This window comes from Staurois parvus, unplaced genomic scaffold, assembly GCF_062004578.1.
Source record: "Staurois parvus isolate SC_StPar_1 unplaced genomic scaffold, SC_StPar_1.0 ptg000021l, whole genome shotgun sequence".
Classification (NCBI taxonomy): domain Eukaryota; kingdom Metazoa; phylum Chordata; class Amphibia; order Anura; family Ranidae; genus Staurois; species Staurois parvus.
In genome coordinates, this window is record NW_028317817.1 from 5,609,552 (window position 1) to 5,631,330 (window position 21,779).

Sequence of the window (21,779 nt, forward strand, 5' to 3'; positions counted from 1 at the left end):
TCTCCTCTCGAGCTGTCAGCGTGACAGCTCGTGAGGAGAGAAATGCCGATAACCGGCATTTCCCTATTTACATGCGATCAGCTGTGATTGGACACAGCTGATCACATGACCGAGCCGACATCTTCGAGGGACACAGCGCACCACCGATCACCCCGCTGCGCGTTCCCGGAGCTGCGCATGCGCGGTTAGAGTGGGAGGACATCATATGATGTCCTCCCACAAAGAGAGAACCGCCTTGCGCCCATCATTGCCTTATATGGCGGGCGGAAGGTGGTTAAAGTGGTAGTAAACTTCTTTTTTTTACTTTTACCTACAGGTAAGCTTATAATAAAGCTTACTTGTAGGTAAAATGAATGTGCACTATTTAGGAGATATTCGCTCTTTTTTAGAGCATACCAGTGTTATTCCGTCAGAATACTGTGTCGTGGCCCAGGACGCATGCGCATGGGAGTGACGTTATTGCGGCCAGACCAGTCAGACAACTGGAGCTCGCGAACCAAAAAGGAAGACCAGGTAAAGATGGAAGCCTCTGCTGCGGTGAGGGCTTCGTTTTAAGGTAAGTCCCTCATTATGTGCTAGTTTGAGATGCATACTAGCACAATATGACATTACCTTGCAGGGGATTTTTTTTTCCTGAGGCTTACTACCACTTTAATGTTATTAACCACTTCCCGTCCAGCCCATGTATATAAACGGCCGGACGGTGGCAGTGCATGTCCAGGGTCGGCAACTTGTTGATCGCGATCTGTGCTTGCTGACCTGTCATCCCAGAGCATCAAAGTGCATCACGCTGGTGTTGGTAGAGAAGGAAGCAGGTGGCCATGAAGAGAGCAGGAGCAGCATAAGACAATGCTTCCTCTGTAGCACCAGCTCCTGTCCTAGACAGAGTAATACCAAGTGCACTTCACCTGGGACCTTTCTAGCAGCCTGGAGAGTGATACCAGCAGAAGCTGGAAAAGGAAAAAGTCAGTGTATTAAACAATACATACATTGCACTTTTGCAAAGAGAATATTAGCACCTATAAAAGAGTTACCAAATATTAGGCTGCTTTCACACAGATCTTGCATGGCTTTCCTGCAGGTTAGCCATAGACTTCTATTATATCCTGTGAGTTTGGTGCACCTTCTGAAAGTGCACCACACCCACAACATATAATAGAAGTCCATGGCAAAGCAGAGCATCAGTGTGCAAGCATCCTTAAAGGGGCACATGACAGTCAGGGCTCGTTTACATTTGCAGTTTTGGGGTATGGTAAAACCCCATAGTTTAGCTGTCTTTTTATCACACACCCCTAACCACTGGTGTAGCATCAGGGGTCGCAACGGCAACCCTGCTTCATGCTCCAGGGGGACCGTGCAGCCTCCCTCTCACATTCTGTTTTACACTTGGACAGGAGGGGCAGCGGGGGCTATATATACAGGAAATGATCATTTCCATTTTCCTCCTTCAATCGCTGAAAGATGGCTTCTCCTTCTCTCCCATTCAGCATTCAGTGGCTGCAAGTGGAAAATGTTTATTATGCTATTCAAAATATAAACATTAAAATTCTGAACCATTTCATTTCATTGTGGCCCACAATGGGTTACAAAGTCACTTAAGTGGCCCTCGCTCTTCAAAAAGTTGAACACCCCTGCTGCACATCATTAGTACATGAAATACCCCATTTCTTGCTTCTGTGATTGGCTAACCAATTTCATCATAAGTCTCCACAAAACATCAAGTAAAACTGTAGGCATCCTTCTACAAAAAAAAACATTTTTGGTGGGATATCCCCCTAACACTTGTCTACTAAAGATGGTGAAGATTTCCTCATCAGAACACATTGGGAATATTTACTAAAATTGTAGAGTGCAAAATCTGGTGCAGCTCTGCACAGAAACCAATCAGCTTCTAGGTTTTATTGCAAAGCTTAATTGAACAAGCTGAATATAGAAGTTGATTGGCTACCGTGCACAGCTGCACCGGATTCTGAGTGCTCCAATTTTAGTAAATCTCCCGCTTTGTGTGCCCCAGGTGAATATAATGGAGGCAGCCCCTCACATTTACGAATCATTATGGAAAGGAGGTGGAACAAACAGCTATTTCTTCAGAACAGAAAAAGGTAGGAGCCTGCTACAAAGTGTACTGAAATCTCTGAAATGAGCATAGATCACTAGTAGGAAATTGTTTTTTAATCAACAACAGTAGAGTTCTACACTTCAACAAGTTTACTGCTACCAATGTATCCAACACATTCCCATTAGCTGTAAATCTGACAAACCAACTGTCAGGTACCAAATGGAAGCAATTCAGTGGCTGTACCAGTGGCTGTACTTCCCCACCATCAGAATACACATATCAGCGCTGCAGACTATATTCTTCAGCACAATCAAGTCGTGAAAATCCGACAGGCTGGTTGAACAGAGGTCAATTCTGTTCAACCGCAGTGGCCATACATGGATCGAAATTCGCTGTACATGGCTGTGTAGCAGAACTATGTAAATCTCAGGACTGGATGGATGGACATACAATATTTTGATAGAGAAAACAACTATACATTTTATACATACTGTACATGTATGCATTTTATCTGTATGTTTAGCTGTTTGCCTGGAGTATGGCTTAAAGTATAGGACAGTGTCTGGTACTGGGTTTGCATATTAACTGTTCTCCCATATATAGGAAAGAAAGTAGAAGTGATACCTGGTTGGTTTCTTAATTCATATCAAAACCCTGATTTTAATTAGACTGATGTCAGTCATTAATAATCCAGAGCTTGTATCAGTTCCAGTTGTAGAATGTAGCTTATGTTTTCATTTTATTCAATCATTTATGAAGTATTACCTGTATATTGCATTCATTTCTAATACCTGGTGTCTATAAAAGTGTAGAATGTCTTCATATTTCCCCCTTCTACTGCATTATATTGTGTGCATATTCCTTCCTATCTCATTATGTCCATGTAACAATTAGAAGTAAAGTCATATACATGCCTTGGGGTTACATTTTCTTCTTAATATTCACCTGATGTCAGTAAAAAATGTAAAGGATAATGCTCCATACCCCTAGCCATCACATATAAGCTGTCATTTTCCTTTATTTTGCAGATATCTAGCAAATGAAATCAAGAAAAGAGACGGGTTTGAACTTCTCTGGGAGGTATGTGATGTTTTTTCTCTTTTATCTTTTAATTAAGTAATTCTACTAATGTCAATTTAAGTGATTTGATCTCAAAATGAAATACTTGGAATAAAACACTAATAATTTATTGCAAAATCAAAGAGCATGGAGGGGAGTATGCTTTAGAAACCAATTATTATATAATGTTTTAATAATGTGACTAAACTACAGTGTTGAAAACTAGGACATGGTAGGTTAATATGAGCTGTCACACATTGTTACTTTTTCTATCTAATTATTAAGTATTAATATTGTTAATATTATTATTTGTTATTATTGTGATGGCAGTATGAACCACATTCCCTTTCTGAACTAAGTCATATCATAAATGAAAGTCCAAGTTACAGTTGGCACAAAGCTCTTCATTGCTAGTTATAGTTTTTAAAATCCCAAAAAGGCCCCTCCAAATAAATGAATGGCACTTAATGCCGTCATAACCATACATTTGATGTGCTGTCTGAACTTCTGATCTTAGGTTGTCTCTGTTCTGTCATTGTAAGGGTACCTTTACACCTATGCATCATATGAACGTATATGTGTTGAAGGGCACTGTTGATGTGTTATATAATGTGTTATGACAACTATGGGAGTTATATTCAAGAACAGAGAGTGTTCATGTTACATATGTGCTATGCTACAAATACACAGAAATGCATGGTATGTTCATTTGTGTGCATTTTACCATTTTTTTATGTATTTGAAAACACATTACTGTAGTTTGAATTACTGCATGTCTAACTTTATTTTCTTTAAAGGGACCTTGTCACTAGACTAATAATTCAACAAAAATTATTATAAAGTTTATATGTGCATTTAATGCATTTTAATAATGTTATTTACCTGTAAAAGTTTCCTTTGTGTAGACACTGAAAAGCTCTGAGACTGCTGCTGGGGGCCATCATCTTGGCTGTGAATTCAGCAGACTCAGAGCTGTCACCCAGCTAACACTCTATAGTATTTTAGCAGACTAGGTAATTGCCTGATTGATCAGCCTGAGGGTAACTGTAACTTGCAGTTTACTAAACAGGTAGAAAGTTAGTATCAATATTGCAACATAGGTTCAGAATGTAAAGAAACATGCATATACTGCAAAATAATGAGCTTCACAGACATAGACTATTTACTATATAGAGAAAAGGTGCAGCGCTAGATGTAAATATAACTAGACATATTATAACAACATGCTGAATGAACATAAAATAGACATAAAATAACAGTAAAATCGAGTGCAAAGTAGTGAATCACACTGGGTGAATATAAATGAGTAAATGTCCCAAAATGATTCAAACGCCACCACGGGGAACCACTAGATCCAATTGAAGTGCGTGAAAACGGGAGTCCGGTGTATCACACAGTGGATAATGGGTATAAAGAATGCGCACTCACCAGAAATGCGTCAAAAATGCGCATATAAGAAATCCTTTCTCAGGTAGTGGTCATCTACTGCCAGAGCAGGGTCAGAGTAATGCACCATCCAATCTCATCCAGGGTAGGTAATCCACAAAGGCCTTAGCACTGTGTCACCATCTGTGGTCCCTCTAGAACGGTGCGCATTCTTTATATCCATTATCCACTGTGTGATACACTGGACTCCCGTTTTCACGCACTTCAATTGGATCTAGTGGTTCCCCATGGTAGCGTTTGAATCATTTTGGGACATTTACTCATTTATATTCACCCAGTGTGATTCACTACTTTGCACTCGATTTTACTATTATTTTATGTCTATTTTATGTTCATTCAGCATGTTGTTATAATATGTCTAGTTATATTTACATCTAGCGCTGCACCTTTTCTCTATATAGATTTATTGGAAGGTTTGTCCTTGGTTGCCTTTTTTGGTGTTCTAGCGGCTATTTTTCCTGAGTCTCAGATAGCGGTCGCTTACTATTTTCCTATAGACTATTTACTGCAATTTCTCTGCGACTCAGTCAGGGTAACATATAGCCGCACAGCAAAATCTCTATAAGACTTTATAGCTACAGAGAATCAAGCTGCTTATCTTTACTTTAGTATAACAGTTCAGAACATAACTACTTTCTATTGTGCTCATAAAGAGTGTTCCTCACAGTGATGTCAGGGTAGCTCTGGTAACACAGGTGAACAGCTGAAGGGATGCAAGGAACATGAACAAGCTATTAGGCTTCTGCCTGGTTGCCCACATGCTGGTTCTGACTGTGAAGGGCATCTCACCTGGCTGCAAATTATCTGCCCTGCCACCTCTGACTTATTAAGTGAGACTAGTCTGAGCTGTTGGGGGTGGGAAGCTGAGGATCTTAAAGTGATGGTAAACCTCAGACAAGAAATCTATCTCTAGCATATCTCTCTATATTGTGCACTTGTTTCAATTAAGAGCACTAAGTGTCATTTCTGTCTGCTGCCTCCTTCCTGTACTATCACTTCTGACAAGTTTTCCTGACACCAAGAGAAAAAAGGTGACAGGGGAGGGAACTCTAGCACACAGCTTGTAATTGACAGCCTCAGCTCTGTTCCTGTGAGCAGTGTGGAGGGGTGTGTGTCCCTTCCTTCCAATCATCTCTCAGAGGGCTCCTCACTGAGCTCTACAGTATGTAATTTCAGCTCTCTGCCTCCTGTTTTATGAAGGTTTAGACAGACTTTATAAATTCTGGACATTATCATTATAAATGGATATAGAGAAGAGAGGGGGGCTCAGATAAACAGGTACACCTTATGTAGGAGGATTTGTTTCATCTCTGTACATCACCTGAGGCCAATCAACTCTCAGAGGTCTCCTCACTGAGCTCTACAGTGTGTAATTTCAGCTCTCTGCCTCCTGTTTTATGAAGGTTCAGACAGACTTTATAAATTCTGGACATTATCATTATAAATGGATATAGAGAAGAGAGGGGGGCTCAGATAAACAGGTACACCTTATGTAGGAGGATTTGTTTCATCTCTGTAGATCACCTGAGGCCATTCACTTTTGTTTCATCTCTGTACATCACCTGAGGCCAGTCACTTTACTGGGTATACTGTATGTAAGTGATTACAACCAATTTAACTTCCCCTTGCAAATCAAGGAACTGATGGAGTTGTGGTTTGCAAAGGAGTTAAAGGGGTCTGTACCTGAAGTAAATGGACACTACTACAGCTTTCTCCTTCACTTCACCTTCAACAACTACATAAAAGGTTGAGTAAGGAGGGAAGGGGTGAAGATTCTGGGTCATCATAGAGAGGAATATTGCAATTAAATAACAAATAATGCATGGAAAGGAAATTTACAGCAAGTAAGCATGTAAAATACTTGCTTTTACATGCATTTTTTTTTAAATGGTGACAGGGTCTTTTTAATGCACCTGGCTACAGAGCCAAAATGTTAACAGGTTACACAAAATGGGTTAGATTTTATTTTTTGGCATTTTTTTTTTCAAATTAAAAGCTTGACCTGCTCCTGGTTGCAGCAAACATATGGGCTAGTATCCCCATGGCTGGAGGGCCAGCAGGCATGGCCCTTTTCTGTGTTGAAATAATCTCATATACTTTTCAGAACTGGGGTCAATAGATGACAAGGACACAGTAAGCAAACCTACCTATACACATTTAGGCAAGCAGGTTGCACATAAATCTTTGTCATTCATTTTTATTTAATTTAACCACTTCAATACCGGGCACTTTTACCCCCTTCCTGACCAAGCCAATTTTCACCTTTCAGCGCTGCCTCACTTTGGAAAACAATTGCGCGGTCATGCAACACTGTACCCATATTACATTTTTATCATTTTTTTTCACGCAAATAGAGCTTCATTTTGGTGGTATTTAATCACCATTGAGTTTTTTTTATTTTTTGCTAAATAAACAAAAAAAAGAACAGCAGAGAAATACAACACAGTGTGTCTCCATAGTAAAACAGCACACATAGTAAACTACACACTGCACACAGTTAACCCTTTGATTTCCCAAAAGTTAACCCCTTCCTGCTCAGTGTCATTAGTACAGTGCAGGGGCCGACTGACCATCTGAAAACTCGGGCACTGCCCGAGGGCCCGGGGTCCATAGGGGGCCCCATGAGATGCCCCTGGTACCTTTTTGATAGGCTTTTTTTGAGTTTGGGTAAGGACACAGGGGCCCCATGATCCCCTATTGCCCGGGGGCCCCATGAGTTGTCAGTCCGCCCCTGGTACAGTGTCAGTGTTTTTTATTAGCACTGATCACTGTATTAGTGTCACTGAGGATGCCAGTGGCAGTTAGTTCCCAGCCAGTGGCAGAATGCCCATCTCACCCTGTGGCAGAATGCCAGCTGCAGTCCCGCTATAAGTCGCTGATCGTTGCCATTACATTTCCAATATATATACCACCATTTGTAGAAGCTATAACTTTCACGTAAACCAATTAATTTACACATATTGGGATTTTTTTTAGCAAAGACATGTAACAGAATAAATTTTGACCTAAATTTATGATGAAATTTTATTTTTTAAATTTTTTTTATTGGATATGTTTTCTAGCAAAAAGTAAAAAATATTGTTTTGTTCAGTCTTTTTTTGTTTATAGCGCAAAAAATAAAAAATGCAGAGGTGATCAAATACCACAGAAAGAAAGATCTGTTTGTGGGAAAAAATAACATAAATTTAATTTATGTACAGCGTTATATGACTGCACAGTTGTCAGATAAAGTAATGTAGCACCGTATCGCAAAAAATGGCCTGGTCAGAAAAGGGGGTAAATCCTCTGGAGGGCAAACGGTTAAAGCACATCTAAACCCAAAATGAACATTTTTATGTTTTGCAGCTTACCAGTCCTTATATGTCATAGATGTAGTTGTTTCTTTTTTCTTCGTTTTTTTTTTTAAATTGTATTTTTTACTTGTTGACCTTGCCAGTAATACGCTTCTTGTTCTAGGATGACACTCACTCACTGTACTGTATCTAGAGAGGAGCAAAATTGTCCTCATAGGTTTGGAAATGTATTAGGACAACAAAACACCTCACCTCTCTTATCTACAACATAGGAAGGAGGTTTTTTTTTTTAGTCTACGAAAAAAGGGGTTAAAAAATTGATTTAGATACCGGTTCAGTACACAGAAAGTTACAAGGACACTTTGGATTTGGTTTGTATCAATAGGTATTTTCTGTAGAATATGTACTTAGCCTGAAAAAAAAAGAAAACAAATGCAGCCAAAACATTTAAACACTGATAAGCTACAATAAAATACATTATTTTCTTGGGTTTAGGAACACTTTATGCCTTTATATATATGTTCTTCTTCTATACATTTTACAGTTTAACTTGTTTTTTTTTTCTCTGTTACAGCCAGAGTTTGCAAATATATGCTTTTGGTACATTCCACCAAGTTTAAGAGACATGGAGAAGGGACCAGAATACTGGCAACGACTGAACCAGGTAAGACTGAATTCCATCAAAGTCGTAGCTATAAAAAGCAGAATATAAGACATTTGTCATTGTTTATAGCTTAATAAGTTTTTGCCTCCCCCATGTGGTAAATGTGAATGAATGCAAGCTACTAAAAGATAAATTTGCAAAATGTTTCAACACAGGCTATATTTACATATTTATCAGGTATATGGAACCTTCTCTAGCATTCATCAACTTAGATTGTGGAAGAATTGTATAAAAGTTAAGAACTGATTAAAACTGAATTTTAAAATCCGCTTTGATTTGTTTTTTTTTTCAGCCCCAGGATTATACTGCCTTATCTTTATTTTACATGTTTGATTAATGTGAACTCACAAAATAATGCAAAATGTGGTATAACAATCACCGATGGCACCACAATAAAATGAACTGTAGTTGGTTACATTGTTGTGTTCTGTGAACTGTTTTAATTATTCAGTTTATGACCCAAAACTGTTTAAACTATACAGCCCAATTTTTTTTTGGAACAGAGTTTTACCAGAATTCATACAGAGACTATGTGGGAAGCCCATTTTTCAAAAATTACCTCTGCCGTTACCAAAGCCATCTGATAGATTTGTTTCAGGTACAAATCTTAGATCTTGAGGTAGGCTTTTTATTATAGGGACCATACCATTTTTGTGCATTGCATTAACTGGCATTGTGTCATGCATCAACTTGTGTTGCATTAGGGCAGTCCATTCATTTTCAAGAATGGAAGGAAAATGCATATGCAGCATTTTCTCTGACACATTGCACCACAATGGACAGTAGTGCATTACTGTACCAGCAAACACAAATGCTCCTGTGCTTGGGGATGGACTCGATGCAGGCTGCAACTACATTAAGAATGTCCTGGAACATGCACACCTTGCTGCCCTCAAATAGACTGGGGGAATCCAAATATACTAAATGAGGAAAGAACAAACATAGGGCACACAGGCCTAGTGCATTACCATAAAAAATGTTTAATAAAAAATAAAGTAGGTGTTGTACTCACAAATGACAATATAGTCAAGGCACGTCATAAAGAACAGCTGGGTCAACACCGCGCTGAGTAACAGTCTGCAATAGGGAGTGTAGACATCCAATAGGCTGACGCGTTTCAAGGACTTGATTCTTCTTTAAAGCCAACTGACCAAATGTCTGCTCCCTCTTTTATATGCTCACTCCTAGTTGAACCAAAGGTCACATGGGCTGTCCTGGACACTCCCCTATGCAGGTCGAGGAGTCACAGGGGCAATTGACATAGTATAAGTAAACACAAAAGATCTATAAAAATATATAAGTATAAATAAAACCATTGAAACTAGTGACAATCATAAAATCATATGAACCAAAAGAAATGTGCAAATGACAAATAAAAAAGTAGAAAGTTACACATATATATATTAAAAATCCTTCCCTGATGATTCACTGCACTGCTCGCATTTAAATAAATTGATGGATGGATGGATGAACGAAGAGGCAAGTCCTCGAAACGCGTCAGTCTATTGGATGATTACACTCCCTATTGCGGACTGTTACTCAGTGCGGTGTTGACCCAGCTGTTCTTTATGATGTGCCTTGACTATATTGTCATTTGTGAGTACAACACCTACTTTACTTTTTATTAAACTTTTTTTATGGTAATGCACTAGGCCTGTGTGCCCTCTGTTTGTTCTTTCCTCATTCAGTGCATTACTGTATGTTGCAGCTGCAATGCTTTAGAGCAGTGCTCTCAAAACTCTGGTCCATGAGCCAGATGCTTGCCTTTATCCTGTCTGTGGGGCACTATTTCTCCCACTAATACAAGGCACTACCTTTCCCACTGATATCAACGATGAGGTGCCATTCCTTTAACTGACACTATTACATCCACTGACACCAACGATGGAACATAATTTCTCCTACTAACACCAATGATGGGGCACTATTCCTTCTATTGACATTAATGATGAGGCACTATTCCCTCCACTGACACCAATGGTGAGGCACTATTCCTTCCTCTGACACTAAAGGTAGGGTAATATTCCTTTCACTGATATCAACAATAGGGCACAATTCTTTCCATTGACACCAACAAGGGAGCATAATTTCCTTCTACTGATAAAAATTATGGATGGAAAGTTTGGAGACTTTTGCTTTAGAGCATTGCGGTTTTATTCAAAATGGCAATGCACTGCATCAAAAAAAGTGTGTTTTGGCTGTAAAGGTCATCTTAAAACCCAAATTAATATTTCAATTTTGAATGATTGCTCACAGGTTGTATATGTTGTCTATTTTTCTCAGGATGTCTGTTAGTAAGATATCCCCAATTATAATTTTAGTTCAGCACAGCTACTGCAGCCATTACATATTTAACAATTGTGTCCTGATCTGAAATGTATTCCATCATATATAAAATAAACAAGTAATTTAGGAGCCCAGCCATATGAGTCACTGCCAGAAAGTCTCCTATAAGGAATCAGTGAGAGAAATAAGATTCATCCATCCAGTGAGTTCTAGATGGACCAGGCTATTAACTAAACTATTCCCTGTAGTGAATGAATGTTTCCTAGCAAGTCATAATTGTAGTGTAATTTTAAGAAGAACTCTATATTGTGCATCATTCTTAACATAATTTTGTCTTCCCCATTTACAGCAAAAATACCCAGACCTTTTTTTTTACGTTAGTGCAGAGCCATTAATTTGTTTTTTTTAAACTTAAGGCTGAATTCTAAGCAGATATAAAAAACACATATTAATGCATGAATGGATTCATTAATACATCAATAAATCTAGTGTAAATAATTTAACATAGGGGCGGACTGACAACTCATGGGGCCCCCGGGCAATAGGGGATCATGGGGCCCCTGTGTCCTTGCCCAAACTGAAAAAAGCCTATGAAAAAGGCACCAGGGGCATCTCATGGGACCCCCTACTGACTCCGGGCCCTCGGGCAGTGCCCGAGTTTCCAAATGGTCAGTCCGCCCCTGGTTTGGCATAGTATTAGCCTCTTCCAAACCCCTGTACAGCACCAGTCAGGCTGGAAGAGGGAGGACAAGTTTGGTAAATGCAATGTGTTGACAAAGAACATAACAGGAGGGGAGAGCAGAGTGAGGAGAGAGGCGGCCTCATCAATCTGCTGCTGCTCTTTCACTAGTCAGAGGACACCAGAATTTTCCTCAGTTGTAAATGGTGTGTGGCAGGGCTGTGTTAATTTCAGGATTGGAAATACAGAAATGCAAATACTATAGCAGTTAAAACACCTCCTTTATATGTATTCTATATGTGTATTTAAATTTTTGTCTGGAGATCAGCTTTAAATGCAAATGGAAGTGTAACTCCAAATTGTAGTGTTTTAGTTTTGGACTGTCTAGAGAAGAGTTTGAACACCTTTCACGTTTTCATTTCTGTCAGTGTCCTAAATGATTTTATTTGCCCTCATTTCCTGTATTGGTGACTGCTGTCTCTGGGACTGATATAAGGGAAAACTCCACAACTAGAACACATACAGCAGGGAAAACCTGACCAAGGATCAAACTGTATATGTCCTTGCTGGAGAGATTTCTTCTCACTTTTTGTCTCAGTTACCACTGCCAATGCAACAGGAAAACAGGGATCCTTTCTAACCGGGGCAAAGTCAACAATAAACACATGATAGATGTATTCATTTTCCATTTTATCCAAAACAAAGAACAATTTCAATTTGTTCTGCTTTTCAGTTTATCAAAAGGCATTTTAGTTTTGGACAGTATGGAATGGGTTTATTCCCATACATTAGTTTCATTCTGTGTCCCATTAGGGGTATTTCATTTAATTTTTTTGTAAAAAAAAACAACAGCAAGGAAAAAACTCTACAAATGGAATGGAAACAGGTGTCTCCACTGGAAGATTTCCCCTTGATTCCTGTTCTGATGAAAACAATAGTCACCAGGACAGAGAGTGTTTGAATCAATTACAGCAACAGAAGTCTGAAGCCAGCCATAGATGGAGCATATTTCTTTCCTAGAATCGCTTAATTCCCCCATCAACACAGTCAGTGTCCCTTCTCCGCAGAATCCCTTCTGTGGAGCCATTGTGTTGTGCCGGTGAAGGGGCAGGGAGAACCGCCCCCACCTGGAGAACACAGTGATTACAGCTAGTAGCTATATTAGCCGCTAGTAATAATCGCATGTAAAATCTGACAGACTGCTTGTACCCAAGTTGATTGATCGATCAGCTTGGATACATTGTCTGCCCATACATGGTTTGAATTTCAGCCAGTCTCTGCTGAACCGGCCAAGATTTGAATGGTCTATGGCCAGTTTGACAGGGGGTTATATGCCTTCTCAACATTACTTCAGTGCCCCATTGGACATTGAGGTTGGCCAGAAGGAATCACTGACAACAGCGTAGGGACCATGGAGATTGATGCTTCTGGAATAGTTTCCTAGAAGACTTCTGCTGAGAATTCTGGTGACATAGGCAGCAAGAAAAGTAAATATTCACCTCTTTTTCAGGAAGCCCTGTTTAGGGTTCTTTTTATTGACTGACAGGGTTGCATTAGGATACGAGGGCAACAAAAGCAATTTGAAAAAAAGAGTCCCAACCTTAAAAAGCTCAGATATAATCACTCTAATAAATAAAGTAAAGCTATAGATGTTCCATTTAAATCAGTCTTACAAAATCACTAAAAGTGATGAATAAATTGTTAGTGATCAGTGACAATGTCAGGATGACCCTTTTAACTATCACAAAGAAAAAAATGTTGTAAAATGTATAGATCTAAACCTGTAATAAATAGATAAATAAAGATATAGATATTCTATTTAAATCATACAACAGAAAATCAATATAAGTAGTAAATAAATTGTTAGTCATCAGTGACACTGTCAGGATGACCCTTTTAGCTGTCGCAAAGGAATTATGTTGTAAAAGGTATACCAATTTGAATAGTGTATTAATTCTCGAACATTAAAAAAGAAATAGCTTTTTGTTCTGTCAGATGTGTTTTTTTTTTCGTTGAACTTTGTACTGCATTTCCCTTAGAAAGTAATGTGTTGTTTTGAAATCAAATAGTTTTGCCTGAGGAACTCTAAAGATATAAACCTGGTAGTTTAGATTGAATTTTTGATTTCAGAAATAAAGCACTTTTTTTTTTTTGCTAACTGAGCTATAGCTTATTTTTTATTTACTCTATTCAAGCAAAAATACCTCAAGAGTGCAAAAAAAGTTTTAGTGAAATATGAAATGAAGAATTTCAATAGAGAAAACTTTTAGTGCAAACAGGGCTTTTTATTGAATAATAATAGATAATATGTCTTCCAGTTTGGGAATATCTGTATAGTTAAATCAGAGCATCCTCTTCGCTCGCTAGTGGTAGACATACAGTAGGTCTTGTACACTGCAGTGTCATTGCTTGGTTCATTAATTAAAAAGAACCTCTCTGGAAAGGTGATGATTGCCTGACACCACAGATCACCAAACACTTGGCAGATGGAAGTCGTAACTTTATTAACAAGGTTAAAAACATGAACAGGCCATTGAGTTCAATCTGGTTGTATAATGTTCATTGTTGTTCATTTTGACAAAAGAAAAAAGAAACAAGATCCCAACTGACCCCCTCAGTAAAGGCTGGATTCATTACCTGGAACAGTCATTTGTTTATTACAGGTACTTATATAGTGCTGTCAATTTACATAACACTTTACATATGTATTTGTACATTCATCTCAGTCCTTGCCCTTAAGGAGCTTAACTGTGTCCATGCCGCCCTATAGCAGAAATACTGCTACAGGGCAGCACGGGTGCGCAAAATTACATATATATACATGATGTTGCAGTTCCAGGTAGGGGGCAATCGCTCCATTCGCGGCCTTGGCTGTCATCACCAGGTCCCAGCCGTTGATTCCCCGCTGGCACCCAGTGATCTCCAACGATTTCCGACGGGGGAGAGACCTGTATGTAAACAATACAGATCTCTTCCCTGTCAGCTCCTGCACACTGCTTTGTATGGTTCTGCATAACAGAGCCATACAAAGCAGTATGCTTATAGTGAAACACACACACAGCCCACATAGTAAAACAGCACACAGTTAACCCTTTGATTACCCCACATGTTAACCCCTGCCTATTGCCATTAGTACAGTGTCATAGCTTTTTATTAGCACTGATCACTGTACTGGTGTCACTAGGGATGTCATTGACACCAAGTCAGTTCCCCCCAGTGTCAGAATACCCACCGCAGTCCCACTATAAGTCGCCATTACTAGTTAAAAATAAAAACAAATTCCAGTACATATACCACCATTTGTAAACACTATAACTTTCACATAAACCAATTAATTTACATGCATTGGGATTTTTATTAGCAAAGACATGTCGTAGAATACATTTTGACCTAAATTTATGATGACATTTTTTTTTACTGGACATGTTTAATAGCAAAATGTAAAAAATATTGTTTTTTTTTCAAAATTGTTGATCTTTTTCTTTTTATAGTTCAAAAAATGAAAAAACGCACAAGCGCTCAAATACCACCGAAAGAAAGCTCTATTTGTGGGAAAAAAGGCCGTAAATTTAATTTGGGTACAGCGTGCAATTGTCAGTTAAAGCAAATCGCAAAAAATGGCCTGGTCATGACGGGGGGGGGGGGTAAATCCTCTGGAGGGCAAGTGGTTAAAGAAAAACTCCAGGATGATGATTACATTTGCACAGTAGTCCAGTATAGTGAGTTAGGCAAAACGGCGGACATTGTATTGCTCAAAACTATGTCCAAAACTCACTGTTTTCAAAGCTGTCATCATTCTACTCTGAAAGTTTCTCAGTCTCCAGGGTCCGAGAGGAGGTGTCTCAGAAGCGATGATGTCACTTCTTATTAGTGCTTGTCACCACTCACTGAGACTACACATCGCAGCATGCCCTGGAATATTGAGTCTATGTGGCATATGTGCAACAGATCTGAAGTGTGCTACATAGCGACATTTTGGACTCCACCCACCAACACAAATGTGCCCTGCTTTGCCCTCATTTTATGACAGTACATTTCACATTGTTTTCCCACAGTGTAATATAGGAAGATGATATGATAAGGCTCGCTATCTCTGAGCCGTGCATACCCTGATCTGCCAGTGAAGTGCCGGTTATCGGAGGCGGGCCAGCCCAGGAGTGCAGAGGCCAGAGCATCCAATGACACAGCACAGTAGGTGGATCAGAGCTACACTCCAAGTCTCTTGGGTCCACCCAATGCAGTGAGCAGCAGCGTGATTACGTGTCCCCTGCCTCTACTAAAAACCTACAGGGGGGATTGTACAAGACTGGTTGCTGAGGAAATAGAGGGCATATCAGCCACCGGTCTTGGCAACAGGATATGAGGAGGACACTTCACTGATCACAGAAGGCTGGATATCTGACAGGCAAGAGAAGTGTACACTGGAAGATGAACAGATTATTTAAAAGTAGGGAAGCACTGGTACAAATATGTCCTAATATTTCTGCCCGGAGCTTTGCTTTAAAATCTAAGGTCCCTAACTCACATTCATACTAGGGACAATTTAGACAGGGTCCAATTAAGCTACCGGCATGTCTTTAGAGTGTGGGAGGGAACCCACACAGGCATAGGGAGACCATGTAAACTCTAAGCAGGTAGTGCCATGGTTGGGATTTGTACTGATGACCCTAGTGCTGCTAGGCAGAAATGCTAACCACTTAGCTACAGTGTGTCTGTGTCTAGTTAAATGTAAAGATTATAGCTGTAAATTTAATGAGAAAGGCAAATTTGTAATTTTTTTATTTGTCTTATCTGCTAGCCATCTCTGAGAATTAAACATCCCTGCCATGCTGCATAGCCAGTCTGATGACCCAACTTTTTCTGCTGCACTTACTGTAGGAAACACAGCAAGGTCACCACCCAGCCCTCACCCAGTGACTGAACTGTTAATGGCTGGAAGTGACTGATAAGGTCATCTGTTTGCTCTCTCCTCCTGTCATCTGCCCTTGCAATACACATGAATACAGGACACCAACTGGCCCTAAATACTTCCCTCTCTGGTTTGCCCATTTCTTTAACTTTGACTTATGCTTTCAAAATAATGTATCTGCCAATAAAACATCCCTTTCTTGTTGTTAGAGTGGGTGGCTGGGCTTTACAGTTTGCAGAACTCAGTTCAGATATGTATAATACAGAAACAAATTTCTGACTAAGCAAAAGATCCTAAACGAAACTGAAAATTCCATGCTGACCCATTTCTTTTTTTATTTTGCTTCTTTCTAGAGGCAGTAACATGGTTGTTACAGTCATCATAGTTATAATCTGATAAACAGAACTGGCGGAATTTACTCAACTGCCATGGAAGCAAAACAACCTCTTGTCTTTTTTCTGAATAGATGCAGAACACGTTAGTTGAAAACCTATGGACCAGTCATCTGCAACCAAGAACACTACAGCTACTCTGCTTTAAAGTATTTAACTGTGTAAACACCTAATGTTTTGTACACTTCTTATTTCATAAAAAGATAATTCTCAATTTGTAATATGACCTAAAGCAAGCATGTAGGTACATATAAAATATTCACTTTTAACCTAGCTATGTAGTCATTTAAATAAATGTTTATTAGGATTTTAATCTGTTTTTACTTCAGGAGCAGAAACATTATTATTCATTGCACCGCTAGCTTGTAAATTGTCACAAGTAAAATATATATATATACAAGGTGTGTCCAGAAAGTAATGAGAATGATATTTTAAAAATTCTTTTAATTAAAAATTTTACAATTGAACATTGTCTCCTTCAAAGCAAGCACCTTGTCGGAGTACACAAAGCTGCCAAGAATTTTTCCATTCTTCATAGCATCCCTAGAATTCTTCAAGTGGGATGGTGTTCAGAGCCTGTGTAGTGGCTCTTTGAATGTTATTCACACTACCAAACCCTTCTTCATCTTTGGAAATATGAAAAAGTCACAAGGAGCCAAGTTGGGGTTGCAGGGTGGATGGGAAAGCTCCATGATGTATTTTTCAACCAAAAACTCTCCGACAGCCAAAGCACTGGGAATCAGTGTGTTGTTGTGATGAATGATCCCAGTTGAGCTTGTCTCAGGATGCACACAAAAAAAAACATTTGTCTTAAGCAAACAAGAACTTCCAGGTAAACTTTTTGATTCACAGTTTGATCATTAGGTACAAATTCCTTATGGATAATTCCATGTGAATTAACCCCCTCCCCCCCCAAAAAAAAAAACCTAAATGAGCATTGATTTGACTTTTGATTTGCTCATTTAAGCTTTCTTGGGGTGAGGTGACGTGGATGTGTGCCATTCTGAACTTTGTTTCTTTATCTCGGGATCGTACTCAAACACCCAGGATTAATTTCCCGTGATCACTCGACTCAAAAAATCTTTTTTTCTTTCCAAAAGGGCCAACAGGTTTTGGCAAATGAGTTGACGGTGTTCCTTCTGATCAAGTGTCAAGTTATTTGGAACACATTTTGCACACACTTTTCTCATGTTCAAATCTTGGGTCACGATTTCATGAACAATGGACATGGTAATTCCCATTTCCTCTGCAATCATTCTGATAGTGAGATGTCAGTCATGGTTGAGAACAGACCTCACTACATCCACATTCTGTTTCATTTTTGATGAAGAGGGTCGTCCTGATTGTTGTTCATTTTCAACACCTTCTCGTCCTTCCCTGAGGCCTTGTGCCATCAGTACACTTGTGCAGATGATAGCGCAGCTTCTCCATAAGCTCTCCTCACCGTTTTCAAGGTTTCTGATGCACTTTTGCCCAATTTCACACAAAATGTTATCATGTACCACTGTTCCAAACTCGTTCGCATTTTTCTTAATACGAGGCACTTGAACAGGGTGTCACAAAAAAGAATGTCTTGACTATGACAGGGCTGGAATGCAACTGATCAGTGTCCTATATTATGCCTGGCACCCCACCCCAAGTGACCTTGGCCAGCTTCGCCCTTCACAGAGCCTTTTCCAAATGTAAGAATTGCATTTTCATTATTTGTTGGACATACCTTATATATAATGTTTCCAGCTATGATTAAAAACACATATTCCTTCAGCCACTATTATATAATCCCTCAGACAACACTATGATTTATTTATTTATTACAAGTACCTATATAGCACCATCAATTTATGCTATGTTTTACATATATATTGTAGATTCACATCTATCCCCACCCTTACAGCTTACAAGGTCCCTAACTCATATTCATACATACACATACTAGGGCCAATTTAGACAGGAGCCAATTAACCTACCAGCATGTCTTTGGAATGTGGGAAGAAACCAGAGTACCCAGAGGAAACCCATGCAGGTACAGGGAGAACATGATATACAGCATGTTATACTCCTATAGCCACAGTTATAAAACTACAATATCATTTCCACCCACCATTATGACATTTGCTATGACATATGACACCAGTTGCTACTAATATAACATATATTTGTTTAACGACCAAATATTATATAGTGTAATATTCCTTTCACTGTTATAGAGTAAGCAGCCTGTTCACATGGCAGGTTTGTTTGAAGTCTCTAGATCATCTCTGCAGGTCTAATCAGGCAAAGCAGTTTTTTTTGCTCGTTAATAGATTTAAAGTTTAGACATTTTGAAAAAAAAAGTACAACAGCAATGTTCTCTATTTTATATGCTACAAAATAAACTGATTTTTGTAAATATTTGTATTAATACTAAAACCGCAGTAACTTTTACCTTCTGTTTTAAAAAATACATATGGAAATTGCATGCAGTTTCCAAATGCTTTCACTAGATGGTGTTGAAATCTAGAGCATCACTTTCCAATGCTGCTCTAAGTCAGAGTTGCACATGTACTTTGCAAAATATTAGAGTGAAAAAAAGATGGGATACTAATACTGCTAATGCCACTACTATTAATAATAATAATTATTATTATAATAATATGAATAATACTGTTATTTATATACAGTAAAAAAAAAAACTAAAATTCATATAATTGCATAACAGTCTGACAGTTGCTGATGAAGATACACTTCAAAGACGAATGTTTGTGTATGCCATTATATTAGCCTTGTGACTTCACTTGGTAAAGTTCTCATACTAAGTCTTTGAATATCAGAGAGGTAATAGAGAGAAAAATCACAGGGGATCTTTTCACTTAGTGGCATTTTGTTTTTTCGTCTAGGTGATTTAATTGTAATATTACATCTGGTGTCCGGTGATTAGAAATTAGTAGCTGCTTGAAAAACCAATTTAATTTGCACACAATTAACTTCTGGGTAGAAAAAAAACATAACCTTTATGTGAGGCATTTTTGATAAGCGACTACTAAATATTCATGATCAGCCTGTTGTTCTTTGTTCTCAATTTATAAAACCAACAATGAAAAATGTAACCAGAATGTGATAATGGGGATTAAGAGAACCTCAACTGTTTTGTTTTTTTTTTTTTGCATTATAGCAGGTCAGGATGCTCACAGCATCAAAATAAATAATGCTGGAAAATTTCTGAAGCCAAAATTCTGTACATTTTAAGAGATTAGCTGGGGGAAACCATTTATATTGTAGGTCCACTATACTCTTCTGATTGGGGAAGAACTAGCGTTAGGAGCAGATGCCACTAAAAGTGGTAATAAAAATCTTCATGTTTGTATGTGGCCACAGAGGCCCTTCTCTCCCTGAGAAATGAGGATTTAACAATGAGGGAGAGAATGGAAATTTACTTGAAGGTTCGTAGTGGGAGTGTAATGCTGGCCGAACTTCGGTCAGGTGGTGATGAGCTGTAGATGGCCCTGTTGGCACATTGCGATCTGTCATTTTATGATCTGAAAATTTGAAGGGTCGAGGCAGAAAATTGGCAATTGAACAACAGCTCCATCCAGTCAAAAGAAGCCACTGTTTGGGTATTGTGACAGTAGCATGTACTAGCTATCATGATACAATAGCTGGCAGGGTATATTAGTTTTGATACATTTCTCTAATTTATCCTGCAGGACCTCCAAGAAGGTGTTACAAGATACCAATATGCCTTTTATGATTCATCCTTTTGTGCTTTGTACTTCGTCTTTTACACACATTTGAACTAAGCTAGGCTTCATACTGTTTAAAACTCTTTACTTACCCTTTTTCTGGACCACAGCTCTGACCTCTGATCAGCCAACTAATAGATGCCTCAAATTAAAAAAAAAAAAACCTCTAAAGCTGTAAATCTTTTTTTGTTTTTTTGTGCTGTTTTTCCCAGCGCTCAGGCCATTGCTTCATGTTGTAAATAGCTCTTTATGAGAACTATCTGGATTTATAGCTTGTTGGCAAATCAATTGTCATTGTAAAAGTGTCTGTCTGTCCTGAAACCAGTGAAGCAAATGGTTATTTCTGTTCAGCCTTCTATATTAGATAGCAAAATTATATTTTACAAAGAGATAGAACTTTAGCATTCATAGAAAATATATTTGATCAGATTTGGAGATTGTTTCCAAAGGGTAGTAGAGGAATATCATAAGTACAACTATGGTTAATGCATAATTAGGGCCGAGAGGGGTGGGGATGGGGAGGTTTGGGAAATAGGGTGGGAGGGGAGAGGGGTAAAAAATTAATAGATGAATGGCAATGTTTTTGATATAAGGACATACGAAATTGAGAATATTTATATGTATATGTCTGTTTTATTAGCTTTTGTATGTATGAAATGGTAATCGAAAAATTAATAAAATATTAAATTATAAAAAAAATAAGTACAACTATGGAAGATACAGTGAGTCATACCTTTCAAAGAAAAGTCTTAAAAACCTAATAAGTTAAGCTAGCCAATGAAGGGTAAATGCCAAACTTTCTGCAACTACATAAATAATTATTTGCTTACATTAAAGCACATTAAACATAGAGTGTAGAAATTCTCACTGGCAGATTAGGTCCCATTAACTTTGATGCTAAGCTGTGCCCACCCTGAGGCTTGGTTCACATATATGCATTTTGCAGTTGATGCTTTCTCCAGTGCTTTTTGCAATTTGTTTTGTGTTTTTCTACATGCGTTTTTGATGCATTTTTTTTTTTTTTTTCCAAAAAGAAAGCCTTTATTAAGAAAGAACATAATGGTACAAAAGACATGTACAGGGTGCCTAAGCGAAACAGCAGGCACAACCTACAGCGATACAGCAGTAACTCAAACAAGAAAATACAGATAATGATAATGCAATAATACAAAACCCGACTACAATAAGGTTATGCTTGCAACAAACCGGAGCCAATATAGTATAGTATGGGGTGTAATTGCATCTTATAATATCCCCTGCGCTCGTGCTTCGC

General features: G+C 38.5%; 1 protein-coding gene across 1 annotated transcript in view; it reads left to right on the forward strand.

Annotated features, from left to right (window-relative positions):
• Window positions 1-21,779, forward strand: part of GADL1 (GAD like acidic amino acid decarboxylase 1) — a 330,433-nt gene that overhangs the window by 274,087 nt on the left and 34,567 nt on the right. The window contains exons 13-14 of the mRNA XM_089690797.1: window positions 3,088-3,139; window positions 8,432-8,521. Coding sequence (XP_089546923.1) covers window positions 3,088-3,139; window positions 8,432-8,521 — 142 coding nt within the window. The remainder of the gene's footprint in view (window positions 1-3,087; window positions 3,140-8,431; window positions 8,522-21,779) is intronic.